Source organism: Ylistrum balloti, unplaced genomic scaffold, assembly GCF_031769215.1.
Source record: "Ylistrum balloti isolate Yb309-2 unplaced genomic scaffold, AGI_CSIRO_Ybal_v1 Utg370780, whole genome shotgun sequence".
Classification (NCBI taxonomy): Eukaryota; Metazoa; Mollusca; class Bivalvia; order Pectinida; family Pectinidae; genus Ylistrum; species Ylistrum balloti.
Window position 1 is genome coordinate 318,200 of NW_026782456.1, and position 15,674 is coordinate 333,873.

Consider the following 15,674-nt stretch of genomic DNA (forward strand, 5'->3'; position numbering starts at 1 on the left):
GCTGTAATAGGGCATCTCTGTGCAGTTTTAACACAAAAGAGCAAGGCTATTGAACCGGGTGGTGTTTATGCAGTTTATTAGGGGCCGGGAGTGACATATGGCCCCACTGCCTGTAGTGTATACAATTAGAGGCTGATATCGCACTGTGGTAATTTAAGTCTGCAGTGTTCCTCCTGCGGTAGAAAAAACAGCACACACAACAGCTGATGTCCCAGTATTAGTGTGGCTGTGATCCTGGAAACCTCAGCTCTCTCTGGTCAGTCTCCCTCTGGTCATCCCAGACTGGTCATTTCGGCCAAGTGTCCAACTTGTCATTCAGGACAGTGGTTTTTTCGACTAGTACAAAGTTTGTTGTGACTGCAGAGGAGATATACACCTGGTCATTTCATGACTTGGCTTTATTTTCGGAAAATTTTCAGGGATACTATCCTGTCTTCGTCAAACATCAATGGAAGCTGTTTGAGTAGAATTTCTTCAATTGTTGTATCAAACAAAAATTTCTCAAGGAGTTTTTGAGACAGAACTGGATATCTTTGTGCACAGTTGGTTTTGCTGAATTTGATTTGACATTTTCTGGAGAATCAACTTTTTTCGAGTCGTGAGGACAGCAGTAAAGATGACAGAACCAAGGACATCTCGTAAACTATCTCGTCCACGATCTTGGCTGGTGGGATTCGATAAACTTTTCTCCAGGGGTATGTGTTAGTGTAACAATAACCATAGTGTCTATAATAGTATTGTTTTCATAGCTAAAAGCGTGATATTGTTGTAGTATTGAATTATCTAAACTAGATTACAGGTGTTTATATACATAACATTATATCAAATGAAATATATACACAAATGGAAAATGTTTTCCTGAGTAAAGGCCTTACACTAGATCAGATTTCTCTGAGCTTTAAACTTGTGATTGGTGTTGTAATCTGAAGTTGATAGCAAGAGCTGGTTATACTAAATATGTTATATAATAGAGATTTTGACATTTAATTATGTGAATTATACTGTTCAGACAAAAGATTTTCAAACTATTTTGTTTGTTGGTTTCCATGTATTTTGTACAATTATTGATATTCATGCTTGAATTCTAGATAATATATTCTACAGTTTAGACAGTATATTGGCTTAGTGCAATATATTTGTTGGATTGTTTTGGTTCAATACTAGTTGTATAATTTAAAGCCAGTAAAGTTGGACAGGGTTGCTACATGTAAGCTGGGCTACAATGTTTCATATTGACTGGTGAATGTACCACTCATATACAGTCCAGCTGGTGTAGACATGTATTAACTGTATTGATATTTTGTAACTTCAAGATCTCAAGGGAGTCGATACGTACTCTATGTTTGTCTACATTCAACTAACCCTGCCTATAAAGACACACTTTTACCATCAATTTTCCAACAAACCCTGTCTATAAAGATCTACCTTTACTATCAGTTTACCCACAAACCCTGTCTATAAAGACACACTTTTACCATCAGTTTACCAACACAAACCCTGTCTATAAAAGCTACCTTTACTATCAGTTTACCATCAAACCCTGTCCATAAAGACCTACCTTTACTATCAGTTTACCACTACACCCTGGCTATAATGACATAATTTTACCATCAGTTTACCAACACAAACCCTGTCTATAAAGACCTACATTTACTATCAGTTGAACAACAAACCCTGTCTATAAAGACTTACCTTTACTATCAATTTACCACTACACCCTGTCTATAAAGACCTACCTTTACTATCAGTTTAACAACAAACCCTGTCTATAAAGACTTACCTGTACTATCAGTTTAACAACAAACCCTGTCTGTAAAGACTTATCTGTACTATCAGTTTAACAACAAACCCTGTCTATAAAGACCTGCCTTTACTATCAGTTTAACAACAAACCCTGTCTATAAAGACTTACCTGTACTATCAGTTTAACAACAAACCCTGTCTGTAAAGACCTACCTGTACTATCAGTTTAACAACAAATCCTGTCTATAAAGACCTACCTTTACTATCAGTTTAACAACAAACCTTGGCTATAATGACATAACTTTACCATCAGTTTAACAACAAACCCTGTCTGTAAAGACCTACCTGTACTATCAGTTTAACAACAAACCCTGTCTGTAAAGACCTACCTGTACTATCAGTTTAACAACAAACCCTGTCTGTAAAGACCTACCTGTACTATCAGTTTAACAACAAACCCTGTCTGTAAAGACCTACCTGTACTATCAGTTTAACAACAAACCCTGTCTGTAAAGACTTATCTGTACTATCAGTTTAACAACAAACCCTGTCTGTAAAGACCTACCTGTACTATCAGTTTAACAACAACAACAAATCCTGTCTATAAAGACTTACCTGTACTATCAGTTAACCCACAAACCCTGTATATAAAGACATTCCTTTGCCATTAGTTGACCAAACCCTGTCTATAAAGACCTATGTTTACGATCACTTTACCAACACAGCCTGTTCATGAAGACTGTCTGTGTTTTTGGGGTCTTTATCTACTTTGATACATATCTGTATGGCTGTTAGGCTTGAGACAAGTAACTGTAAATTATTTCATATTGCATAGCAATTGATTTTCATGGTATCTTGTTAAAAGCTCTTTTTTAATTTATTGCATTCATGAAGAACAGTAAAACACGGATAAGTCAAAGTCAGCGGGACCAAATGAAATATTTTACTTATCTGATGGTTTGACTCTGCCATGAACGGAAACATTTTGCATCAAAGATTGGCCGTATTTTCATTGGTGGTTCACCAGATACGTTTCTCATAGCATGGCGTGACAGTAATGAACAAGTAATAAATAACCACAAAAAATTTGTAATTTCATACACTAACGATATCTTTTATTTAAATAAACATATATATGAAACGAATATAGAACAAAAAATTGTAATGTTTAACACTCATTATTGAATTGAAACACATGCGTGGATAGGCACCACTCTAACACACATAACTAAGTGAAATTAACACCTGAAGTAATATAAATATTGAACTCATGTTTATATCCTTAAGAGTAACAATATTTTAAAGTAAAACCCAATAAATACTTACTCATGAACATTCTACGTTGAAATAATATTGATAGCACTAAGGTGGGTTATGAAAATGTGAAGGCTGCGGCAATGTCACTGAAACATAACGTTACACATACAGCACCGTGTAACTGTGAAATAGAATAAAATACAACTTGCACTTAGTAAATGTAAATGTATATCAGTATATGTATTTAAAATCATAAACATATGTGTCAATGACTAATTAGTATTTTTATTGATCTGCATCAGTGGGTAGTTTCAATTGTTTTTACCTTTCGGTTTCCGGCAGTCATTCACTTTAAAAAAGTAAACAGAACACAATAGATTCACTTTGTATTTTGTTATCAGTTCGGTATCCTAAATTAAATTCTAATTTTCACCTTTGCATAGGGGTTTCTTGTTTGATCGAAAATTACAATAGCGCTTGTTATCCAAGATATAACTGACCAGTCACACTCATTTGGAATTGAAGCCAGAAAATTCTCACCTTAGACAAGGTGACGCCTGAATGTTCGTCTCAAAAAAGGAAATTTTGGCAGAATTTAGAAGGGATTGACCATAAAATGCATTTGACACAAACAGTATTCAACTCAACAGTGTTCGATTCAAGAAGAGAAAAAATTGAGACTGAATAAAACATTCGAATTATCTGATGTATTTGATTTTTTCACACAAGTGAGTTTTACTATATGATTGTATGGATAATTTCTGAACGATGAAATTTACCAGAAGAAATCATAATGTGATTGTCTCATTGACATCTGTTGATTACATACTGTTAATGTTTATATCATTAAGTAAACACTGAAATAGTGATTTATGTAAATATAAAATCTGGGGGAGAAGGGAATAAAATAAAGTCGGCCAGGTTTGATGGGAAACACAAGTGGTGATGTTTGGGCTGGAGAAAGGAAATTGGTAACAAAAATCCATAAAACACAATATACAGGAAGTCAGGGTGATGATTCATCTGGAAAGATGGTTTAGGGGTGATCAGGGTCACAAAAAGGCAGACCCCAAAATCTAATTATATTTTATTATGGTACACAACGGGAGGGGGTACCAGATTTATACACCAGCACACCTTCTATCTATACACCTCACTATCAGATAATAATAAAACAAGAATTAATCCATGTCTAATGTACAGTTTCTTACTGGTGTATTTTCATTACTGACAACAATTTTCAGTAGATATGTTTCTATCTATGTTATATATCATTATACAGAAAGTTTTCATTATTTTGTATTTTAGATTTGTTCCAAGTTTTCTTATTTTCTTGATAGATGTGAGCATAAGCAACTAGAAATGTTTTATTTCATCAGTAACTGGTGTTTTGTGGGTGGAGATAGGTCATTATTTTAGTGGATTCTGGCATAGACTTTTGATTTTGTTTGTCAGAACTTGCCAATTTCCACAACAGTAGTTATACACACTTTAATGTATCACACATGAAAACATGCTAATTTAAAACAAAATATTGAGAAATGTTTCTGCCATTAATTTCATACATTAGCTGCTCACAGTTAAACAAATTTTGTGCGGAAAAATATTTAAACCACTCAAACTTTTTTAAAGTGTTTGAAGCTCCCATGTAATGCAGCTTTTCTCATATCTCCTTTTTTAGATCTAATGGGCATTTTTTAAATTCAGAACTGATAGACCTAGCACCATACCTGGTAATTAGCTCCTAAATGACTTAAAAATTTCTTTAACCTCCTTTACAGATCACTTTGATTCTACTTCTGAAAAGTTTGAACAAGTTACAAAATCCTTCCTGCCTAAAGAACAATTTAGGATACTATTGTATATTTTGAAATGAACCATTAACATCAATAAGATATTGCTTTTGAGTCAAAAATCTACTCTGCATACAGTTTGCTTAACTCGCAAACAATATCAATCTAGGAGAGCTACAGAATATTGAAACTTCATGTGATGTCTTGATTGGAATTCAACAATTCTCACCGCAGATTTGCTGCAGCTCTGCAACATTTAACTAAGGTATAAGATTACTAAGTTTAAATGTTACAAGTGTGGCTGTGCCAGGTAATAGTAATCTGGGTTTGGGCACCTCAACAGATATCCTATAGTGTATTAGGGAAGGCCATCAGAGTTATCTAGGATTCCAGTGGCCTGATTACATGGTAACTGGATACTATTGACAAGAGGAAAACAACCTGACTACGACTTCTTTATGATTCCAGCCATGGAATCTCTGTATTTCTCAGTGAGGCTGGCAAAAAGGCTGCATGTTTACATTCATATACAATTTTGTTGCAAGTTTATTTCTTACAGAATTTTTTTCATGATGTTGCAAGTCTTAATCTGAAAATTGCTAAAGGCATCTGGGGGAAAAAGAGGTCCACCATATTACAGAGTAATTGATTTAATGAGAATATTTGGTTTGATGTATTCATAGCTAAATGAGCAATTTCTACTACTAAAATTTGATACAAAATCAGACAATAATTAGAAACTAGTTGAATATCCACAGTATATAAGCTAACAAACTTGTTTTACATTCAGAACCCAGTATTATTCTGCCGTGCTGTTTTTTTTTATGTTATTTATTATATTAAAATCATGTGTTCTACAACAAAGTTGTTATGTGAAGTATTAGGTTCGGAACATTTCTTAGCAGTAATTTAAGCTAGAATACAGTTTTGGTGGAATCTATCTTGAGAATTTTAAAATAAGATTTATGTGGCGCCAGTGAGTCTGACTGGGATGATGCTGAGTGGTCCATCAGCTAAAATGTTGCAGGCGGGCAGTTTAAATAGAAGTGTATTGAGACAGAGTGTGATTACCCCCCTCCAGCTGTCAGTGATGGTGGCCAACGCCCCTTCAGCATGTTGGGGTGGTTCTCCCATTAACATCACAATCATTAGGGAAATTACAGCCATGTCCTTTCTTACCTGGCTTGACCAGGCCATTAGGGGGTCTGACAGGAAGCATAGGGTCAGTGGATAGGAAATTAATGGTCATTGTCACTGCAGGCATGTTGATGTTGGCTTTAATCATGTCCGTCTCTTCAGGTTAAATATCAGTATGAACTCCTATGAGTAATGCACTGCTTGGTATCATACCATCTACCTTCCTGGCCCCAGTCTCTAGAATATTTAAATTGTTAAAAATGAGTTTCATAATTCTAATCTCTTAAATCTATTTTATTCTAGAATTCACAGAAAGGAGAGATATGTGATCATTTCTTAGCCTAACTTAAGGGTATTTAGGATTAGATTTACACTTTCTATCAAATCATATTTCAGTTGTCAGATATTGTAGAAGGGTCAATGCAGAGAAAGGAACAGAAAACACTCTTTAGATTGTGTATTATTCATATGATTTCATTTTGTGTTGTCCATGCACCTGTAATGTTATTTCCAACTGTATGTCTGTTTGAGGGATTTATTACTGTTTGCTTATAAACAAACCCAACGGCTATCATTTTGATATGAAGGAACTTGTAGTTCAGAGAATAGTCAGGTCCTTTGATTAACAATGATTCCAGGTATTGTCATGCTGCTTTATATCATTATCCAGTTAATATAACATCATATAATAGCATTCATGTTTGTAGGTTTGTATACAGTTTAGACACAATGGTCCATATGCAAACAATGAGATAGTAAAAGACCAATCCCACATCAGCTGTTACATTAGTGTTCTCTCTGACCTAGCCGTCTATATATGGTAAAAGTAGAGTAAAACATGACAATATGTATAAAATATAACCCTGACTTAATATCTGTACCAACCGATGTATGTTAAAAGTGCAGTTCTTTGACTGATAAAGACTACACTTAGTATTAAGTTCATATGGTGCCTCTGAACTATAAAAACTCCACTCAATTATTGATATAAAGTCTGGTGGATCAGATATATTTTAGAATGCTTGGAGACTATGATTGTAGGGGTTACAGGATCAAATCATTGATTATAAGGGCTAAGAGGTCAAGACTTGGAGAAAAGGGGCTGAGGAGTTATAACTCGGATACTATCAGGTTTGAGGGGTCAACACTATGATAGTATAGAGATTGATGGGTCAAGATTCACAGACAATAGGGGTGAGAGGTCAACATTTGGATACTGTAGAGATTGATGGGTCAACTCTCAGACAAAAGGGGTGAGAGGTCAACATCTGGATATTGTAGAGATTGATAGGTCAAACTCACAGACAACAGGGATGAGAGGTCAACATCTGGATACTGTAGAGATTGATGGGTCAAGATTCACAGACAATAGGGGTGAGAGGTCAACATCTGGATATTGTAGAGATTGATTGGTCAAGACTCACAGACAACAGGAGTTAGAGGTCAACATCTGGATACTGTAGAGATTGATGGGTCAAGATTCAGAGACAATAGGAGTGAGAGGTCAACATCTGGATACTGTAGAGATTGATTGGTCAAGATTCACAAACAATAGGGGTGAGAGGTCAACATTATGATACTGTAGAGATTGATGGGTCAAAATTTGCACACAAAAGGAAGTGAGAGGTTACTTTAGGGGTGAAGATCAGGAACCTTAGTTTCATATCTAAACACACATTCTTATACTTGTCTAACAGGTGTTTGCGTAGACAATCACACAGGTATGATGTTCATCACTAAGTTATTACACTTTTGTTTTTGATCAGTATTTATATGTAGAGTAAGTGTAGTATAGACATGTATAGATGAGTTAGAAATTTAGACAGATTTGTAGTAAGGTTGAGTCAGGAGTAATCCTAATCTATTAAGCAGGTGTGTATTATACCTGATTGTTTTCACTTCACAGTCCATTACTTGTGTTGATAAAGCGATTGGGACTTGTACAGGTATATCGTGAGAGTAAACTCTACTAGAGTGCTGCTCCACACCCAGAGTATGTCAACATTGAACATGTCAACACTACCACTGGGTCGTCACAAACGGATTAGTTACCTTCTGCTATCACCCCAGTCCAGCTCTAATCATGTGAAAATATTCATATATTCATGAAAAAAAATTGTTTTGCTGATCGATAAATTTCTTTGATTGATGGGTGGAATTGAGGATTTGTAGTGATGCTAAGACGTAGGCACAAAAATGTTGCCCTCCCCACGGTCAGGGTTTGTGTCCTGAGGGAGTCAATCCACTCCACACCAACTCAGGCCCGCAAACTCTACATCATGGTCAGAGGTAAGTCTTTGTATTCATTACATGTAAATGGTCAAGGGTCCGTGGGTAATAGTTAACAATAAGTTTTGGACATCAGTTAAGATAAAGTTTTGGACAAAGGTCAGTGATATTAAGCAGGGTTATAGGATTTTAATCTTGAAAAGATAAGATCTGGACCATATTACTGTAGGAGTATAATTGGTCAGTCCAGGACATCGGTCAAGGAAACTAGCATGCATGGCCAGTGTCACTTAAACTTGTTGTTTGTTGATTTGTCCCTGTTGACTCTCTGGTCCTATTGCTATGATGCGTGATATCCAGCATTTATTCTGGGGGTAACTTAGGTTTATAGTAGATATACAATATCTGTGTTTACACATTCACACGTCTGTATGTGCTCTTTACACGCATGTGTTGTACAAGGTATATGGAAATGTAAAATTACATACTTAACTTCTAGTATGTATGTATTATGATGTACAATAAACCTTTTATTAACATTTCACACCTGTCTGAAGTAGATTGTTTACCTGTGTCCCCCAATTTCTAATCTCCAAGCCAATGCGGAAGGTTAAATCCTTTTACTGAGGTAAATGAGAACAATAGCTCTTACTTGTTGCCCGGAGGGAAAACTCTCCTTACATAAAATTGTTGAGCCCCTCCCTTTATTTGGTTGGTTACCTGGGGTTGACATACACAACATTGGAGTACAGGTGTGTGTTTACACCCCCTCCCCTTACTTGGGTAGTCAGGTGTAGCCATATTTGATTGATACTTGGATTAGATCTATATCACAACATTGTCCATTGCACACCTTGTTTGGTTGAACATTCAAAGTTTAAATTTCTGTGCTGACATGACGTGTTGACATTATAGAAGGCCTTCCTGAGATATAAAAAACCAGTGTTTATAAGGACACAATGTACTGTTTTATTGAAACCGATCACCTAATATGAAGGACGACACTTATGGGGAAAAGTGTTATGGTGGAAACAGATGATGTTACGTAGTATTTGGCAGATTTAAACTAAATGTTCAAAAGACCAAAACCAAAGGAGGTTGGGGTGTTTCTGTTTTTGTGAGGATACACCAAACAGAAAAAGGAAACAACTTATACAAGGAATTGTGATATCTTTGGAATCTGTTCGATTTGTTTCCAAGTGGATTTCAGGGTTATAGTGGCTGGATACTGGATTCAATTTTTAGTATTTTGTGGAAAAGCCTTGGGGTTCTTAGGCTTTTAAATTTTGTGAATCTCTCAAGTAACAATTGAGTCATCTATAGATTTTGACACCAAACGATTTTGAAAGATTCCCATTTCAAACATTTGTCAAACAACTTTGTACGGAATGATCATGTGGATTGTTTGTGATATTTGATGTGTATGAAGTGAACACATACAAATTGAATGCATACAAGGATGGCTGGTCTGTCCCTATACCTCACTCTCTTACCTGTAATTGATTGGTTCACAGTGGACCACTGGTATAATTCCGGTAACAACAACTGCTACTTCATTAAAGGTATGAAACTAGTGTGTCAGTGAAACTGATAAATACTTCCTGAAAACGACTTTATTACACAAAATTTAATCAAAGGGCAATAATTCTGTAATTAAGAATTTGCAGGACCTGAATTTGGTATAGTGCACATTCTCTTAGTATGACCAATGTACACACCATGTTTCAATAACTCCTAAATTATGCAAAAGAGAGTTATGGTTCTTGTACACTGCACTTCTCCTTATCGAGATCTATCTACTGATGAAGTTTCATGTTGATACTTCTTGTATGTTTTGTGATATGCTCTGGATTTCCAGCCACATAGTGTAGCCCATGCTGACCTGTCCATTTTGTAGTTATATTTTTGTGATCCAGAAAAAACATCTTATCCTCTGGAGGCGCTGTCTTAGTTGTCAACATCAGTCCACAGATCCTTAACCAATCTTCAGGCTAGGGGTTGATGGTCTGAAAACTTTGGAGATATGATTATATTAAGCCGAAAGTCTCCTGATGTGAAAAACTATGAACTTAGTTCATTATGCAGGTCACCTTTTTTATCCTTTCTGTGATTTTATTTCCTAAATGTCACAGCTGAGTGTGAGATAGATATAGATATAATAATTTTTCTTAACACAGTTCCTCATCTTACCTGAGTAACATTTGACCTGAAGTATACCTGTTTTTCCTCATTACAGACCAGAACCGCAACAAAACCAGTAAGACCAAGGCCCACCAGAAATCTTCACCAAGCCAGCCAGACCCTGTCCAAACCAAGCAGGAGATTTCCCGCCTCGAGGCTCTCTGTGAGGCACGTACCAAAGAACTCAACTTTGCCAAGCTACAAATGAAGTCCAATCTACAAGCTTTTGATGCCATGGCTACTCTTGTCAACTACCTTAGTCATGATGTAAGTGTTGGATTAACTCTAAGGGCTACAGAGGGGGAGGGTGGCAATGGCCGTGATGTAAGTGTCGGGTTAACTCAAAGGGCTATGGAGGGGGAGGGTGGCAATGGCCATGATGTAAGTGTCGGGGTAACACAAGGGCCTACAGAGGGGAGGGTGGCAATACCTTGGCCATGATGTAAGTGTCGGGGTAACACAAGGGCCTACAGAGGGGAGGGTGGCAATACCTTGGCCATGGATGCCATGAAGTGTCGGGGTAAGGGCCTAAAGGGCTACAGAGGGGAGCTACAGAGGGGAGGGTGGCAACGTGATGTAAGTGTCGGGTTAACTCAAAGGGCTACAGAGGGGGAGCAACCTTGGGTGGCAATACAGAGGGGGAGGGCGGCAATGGCCGTGATGTAAGTGTCGGGGTAACACAAGAAGCTACAGAGGGGCGGGTGGCAATACCTTGGCCATGATGTAACTGTCAGGGTAACACAAGGGGCTACAGAGGGAAGGGTGGGCAATACCTTGGTGGTGATGTAAGTGTCGGGTTAACCTTGGCCATGATGTAAGTGTCGGGGTAATTTAAAGGGCTACAGAGGGGAGGGTGGCAATACCTTGGCCATGATGTAAGTGTCGGGGTAATTCAAAGGGCTACAGAGGGGAGGGTGACAATATCTTGGCCATGATGTAAGTGTTGGAGTAACACAAGGGGCTACAGAGGGAAGGGTGGCAATACCTTGGCTGTGATGTAAGTGTCGGGGTAACTCAAGGGGCTACAGAGGGGAGGGTGGCAATACCTTGGCCGTGATGTAAGTGTCGGGGTAACACAAGGGGCTACAGAGGGGAGGGTGGCAATACCTTGGCTGTGATGTAAGTGTCGGAGTAACACAAGGGGCTACAGAGGGGAGGGTGGCAATACCTTGGCTGTGATGTAAGTGTCGGAGTAACACAAGGGCTACAGAGGGGGAGGGCGGCAATGGCCGTGATGTAAGTGTCGGAGTAACACAAGGGGCTACAGAGGGGGAGGGCGGCAATGGCCGTGATGTAAGTGTCGGGTTAATTCAAAGGGCTACAGAGGGGAGGGTGGCAATATCTTGGCCGTGATGTAAGTGTCAGGTTAATTCAAAGGGCTACAGAGGGGAGGGTGGCAATATCTTGGCCGTGATGTAAGTGTCAGGGTAACACAAGGGGCTACAGAGGGAAGGGTGGCAATACCTTGGCCACGATGTAAGTGTCAGGGTAACACAAGGGGCTACAGAGGGAAGGGTGGCAATACCTTGGATGTGATGTAAGTGTCGGAGTAACACAAGGGGCTACAGAGGGGAGGATGGCAATGGCCATGATGTAAACATAATTGGCATCATGGTGGAGAAAGAGGGGGGCAATTTATGGGGAGGGTTATTGATGGGATAAGTATTGCAGAGGGGAACAATGAGATGGCATAATAGTTGGTGCTTCAAAATGAAAGTAATCATTCAAGATCGAGTAATTAAATGAGGATGAAAAATTTGCTTCAGTTATTTGGAAAAAATGTTTAAGATGTTAACATTTAGGATGTAAGCAAGATCAGCTGTTCTGGCAAGACAAATGATCACTCCTTCACAGAAAAAAGTGGTTTTTTGTATTTTCATGTTTCATTAGATATTCAGCTGCACCAGTCAAATCTCAAGGGGATGTTAAGCTTTTCCAAAATACATCTACCAGTAGTTGTTATTGGAACTGGAATACTACTACAAAGTGCCGACCTGGGGAAGGGATATTATCTCTACATTTGAGGAATCTTTTCTGTATGCTAGTGTCACACTGCATTAGGTACAAAATATACCCACAATATATTGTCTGAATAGTAGAAAACACTGATTTAATGGATTTGTCAACCAGTGAACAGCCATGGTCAATTTGAGACTGGGTCTCCTTGTAGTAGCTGGTGGCTACATCATTGAACATCATATGGGAGGTCCATCATATGCTGTTCAGAGCAATTAGAGTGAAGTTTCTAGCCCAAGATCTTCACCTTAGGTTACATAGGCCAGTACATGAGTAACTGAGGTATCACAGTCCCCTAATGTTGTGTGGAAAATTTACATACTGAGTGTATAAACCAGTATTGGTTATCAATAGATGACAGGTTTTCAGATGTACAATTGATCTATGATGCTGTTAACTAGTGTTTGGAATTGATTTGCAAATAAAAATTAATATTCAATTCAGAGAAGTTTACTAGTTATCTTCAGATGGTGGGCTAATCAAATTGCCCTGTCTGTAGTCTGTCCATTTTCTGTTTGTCCTTAAACAATTTTCATTATCACTATTTTCTGAAAATTACTGGATGGATTGTTCTAAATTCCATACGTAAGGTTTTCTTGGTTCCTAGTTGTGTCAATTTGATTTTGGGACTAATCAGAGAAACAAAATAACTGACCAGTAGCCAGCCATGTCAGGTTTTGACCGTGAATGTTTGTTATCGCTATTTCTTGAAAAGTACAGGATGGATACTTATGCAAGTTCCCTTTCGTCCTCTGTTATGTCTGTTTGATTTTAAGACTGATTAGTAATGGCTGTCAGGTGACCATTTTGAATTTGACTGGTAAAGATTATTATTGCAAAAGGAATATAAAATTTCAGGTAATTGAGAACAAAAATAGAGGATAGAAGAAAAAAGAAAGGAAAAGATCCATTTTCAAAGAACAGTTTAAGATCAAACAATGGTTTGTGCCGAGATCCCAATTGGATCTCTGGTTTTGCAGACTGCCATTTTTTCATTATCTGGTTATCAAGGAAGCTTCGACCAGTTTAAGATGGAGCTAACTGTTGCCATTATCTGTACAATAAGGAGAACTTCTTTGTAGTATGCATATCAGAGTTATCTCCCTTCGTGAATATATATCCTGGACAAATTCTTTATATAAATTGCATGAATGAAACTTTATAATATTGATCGTGTTCAAAACAAGAAAATGTTGTATATTTGAATACTTTCAGTAAAATACAGCTACAGAACTAAACTTTTTAGGTTTTATTTATTATACTAAGTGACAGATCCAAACTAGCCCTCTTATCAAAGCATTTTATTGTCAGTTAGAATTCCAAAATTTCCTAGTCCAAAATTATTAAGCAGTTGAATAAAAGAAGAAATGTCTAAGGAAACAAAATGAATCTTGTGATTTGCAGTATGACATAAGATTGAACATTAAATTTCAAACTGTTAAAACCAGTCCACACATATGAACGGTTCCAAGTTGAAAATGTAGGCAATCTTTCACTATCGGCCTGAAGTAGCACATTTTGTCTGTCAGTCTGTATGAGGAGTTGTATACATCATATGTTCTTGATTTCTGGTTTCTGATTTTATTATGCGTACACTACCTGTTCATGTAGAGTGTTGTGAGAGGGATAATCATTTAGGTCATAACCACCACCTACAGTAGACTGATACTGACTAAACTCAGCATCTCACTGCAACATAGACCTGCACTGCAAGACTCTATTTATCATTACACATAATCAATTGTGTCATAAAACGGAAGTTTTCATGCCATGAACTGGTAACAATTTAATTTTCTGACAAAATGCCATTATTTTGTAGCTGGATGCCTTTTCTTGCCCTTCATTGTCAGAGAAACTAAAGAAGCTTCAGTCAGAGATGTTGGAGTCACAGTCGCAGCTAGGTGAGTAAATCAGATTTTTCACATAAAAAAGTCCTATTGTTTTGTACTGAACATTAATTACAAGCATGTGTCAAGTATTTTACTCAGCTGACATTTGTCAATAGAACTTATCAAAAAGTCAATTTTAAGTCAGGGTAGGTGATTTTTCAAAAGTCAATTACACCAGGTGTAAGTCCTGAACAACTACAAACGCTGCATAGTTGCCCCTAGGTCAGGCCATTGTTATGTCTCAGCATTATGATATCAGCTGACAAGTAGTATGTCTCTAAAATGGCTTTTTATTTTACTTTTTCCGAAACTTTGGTGGGCAGTTAACATCAACTCTATAACGTACAATAAACATCCTCATATTAAAATCAGTTCTTAATTTCAGCTGTTTCTACTGAAGTTAATGCTTTATTTGTGTTGTGTTACAGCCGAGCTACAACAACGTAAGGCAAAGCTGGAGTCGGAGCTTGCTGACACACGACAGGAACATAGAGAAACAACAACCACCATGGAGGAGGATCATAAACTGTTATTGACCAGTCAGAGAGAAAAACTCCAACATGAGCAGGACAAGGCCGTTCAAAAAAGTGAGTCAATTATATTATCAGAACAGTAAGGGAGATAACTTTTCCACTTACTTAGGAAACAAAAGAACTATTTCCAGATAGTGAAAATTTGACAACCAGGGGCCAAATCAAAAGTGTAAGAGGAGGTTACTCCTTAATAACAGGTTCTTCGAGACAGTAATTGAAAATGACATTGGGAATCCAGGGGCCAAACCTGAACTAATTGAGGAAACTGTAGTGCTCCGTCCAATTAATGATGACTTTCAAAATCTTGGGGACAAATTTAAAGAGAAAAGGGGAATAACTCATTTTAATGAAGGAAATCTAGAAACTAATCAGGCTTACTCTCAGAGAAGTACAGACAATTAACGTTCTAAGTAAATATGGTTTAAAGAAGTAAGGAATCTAGGGTACATATCTACACAGAAAGAGAAAATAATTCTCTAATTGTGTCAAAGGATCAAAACGACAGGGAATCAAGGAACTTCAAAACAGTGAATGGACATCATAGTGAATTAATTATAGTCAGCCGAAAGTAGTATGGTAACCTCAAAACAGTGAATGGACATAATAGTGAATTAATTATAGTCAGCGGAAACTAGTATGGTAACCTCAAAACAGTGAATGGACACATATATCGTCAGCCAAAACCATTAATGTGAAGTAATTCTCTCATTAAGGATGCAGTTTAAGCAGGTAGAGCAGGTAACTCTTCGTGTAAGGTGGCCATGAAAAAATGGAGGAGAGAAATCTCTCTAAATTTATTGTCTCCTTGAAATAGTAGAGGTTTTTAGTAAGATGATGTCTCACAGAAGCTGAGCTTACAATGTCTTAAGGATTTTCCTACACATTTCCACTCATTT

The 15,674-nt window shown here is 37.3% G+C and overlaps 1 protein-coding gene across 2 annotated transcripts in view; it reads left to right on the forward strand.

Moving 5' to 3' along the window:
- Positions 1–15,674, forward strand: part of LOC132558354 (microtubule-associated tumor suppressor 1 homolog) — a 60,773-nt gene that overhangs the window by 22,925 nt on the left and 22,174 nt on the right. For both annotated transcript variants that reach the window (XR_009554542.1, XM_060222901.1), the window contains exons 7-9: positions 10,396–10,607; positions 14,176–14,257; positions 14,674–14,832. Coding sequence is in view for 1 of the 2 variants with exons in the window: in XM_060222901.1 (XP_060078884.1) it covers positions 10,396–10,607; positions 14,176–14,257; positions 14,674–14,832 (453 nt within the window). In the remaining variant the exon portion in view is untranslated. The remainder of the gene's footprint in view (positions 1–10,395; positions 10,608–14,175; positions 14,258–14,673; positions 14,833–15,674) is intronic.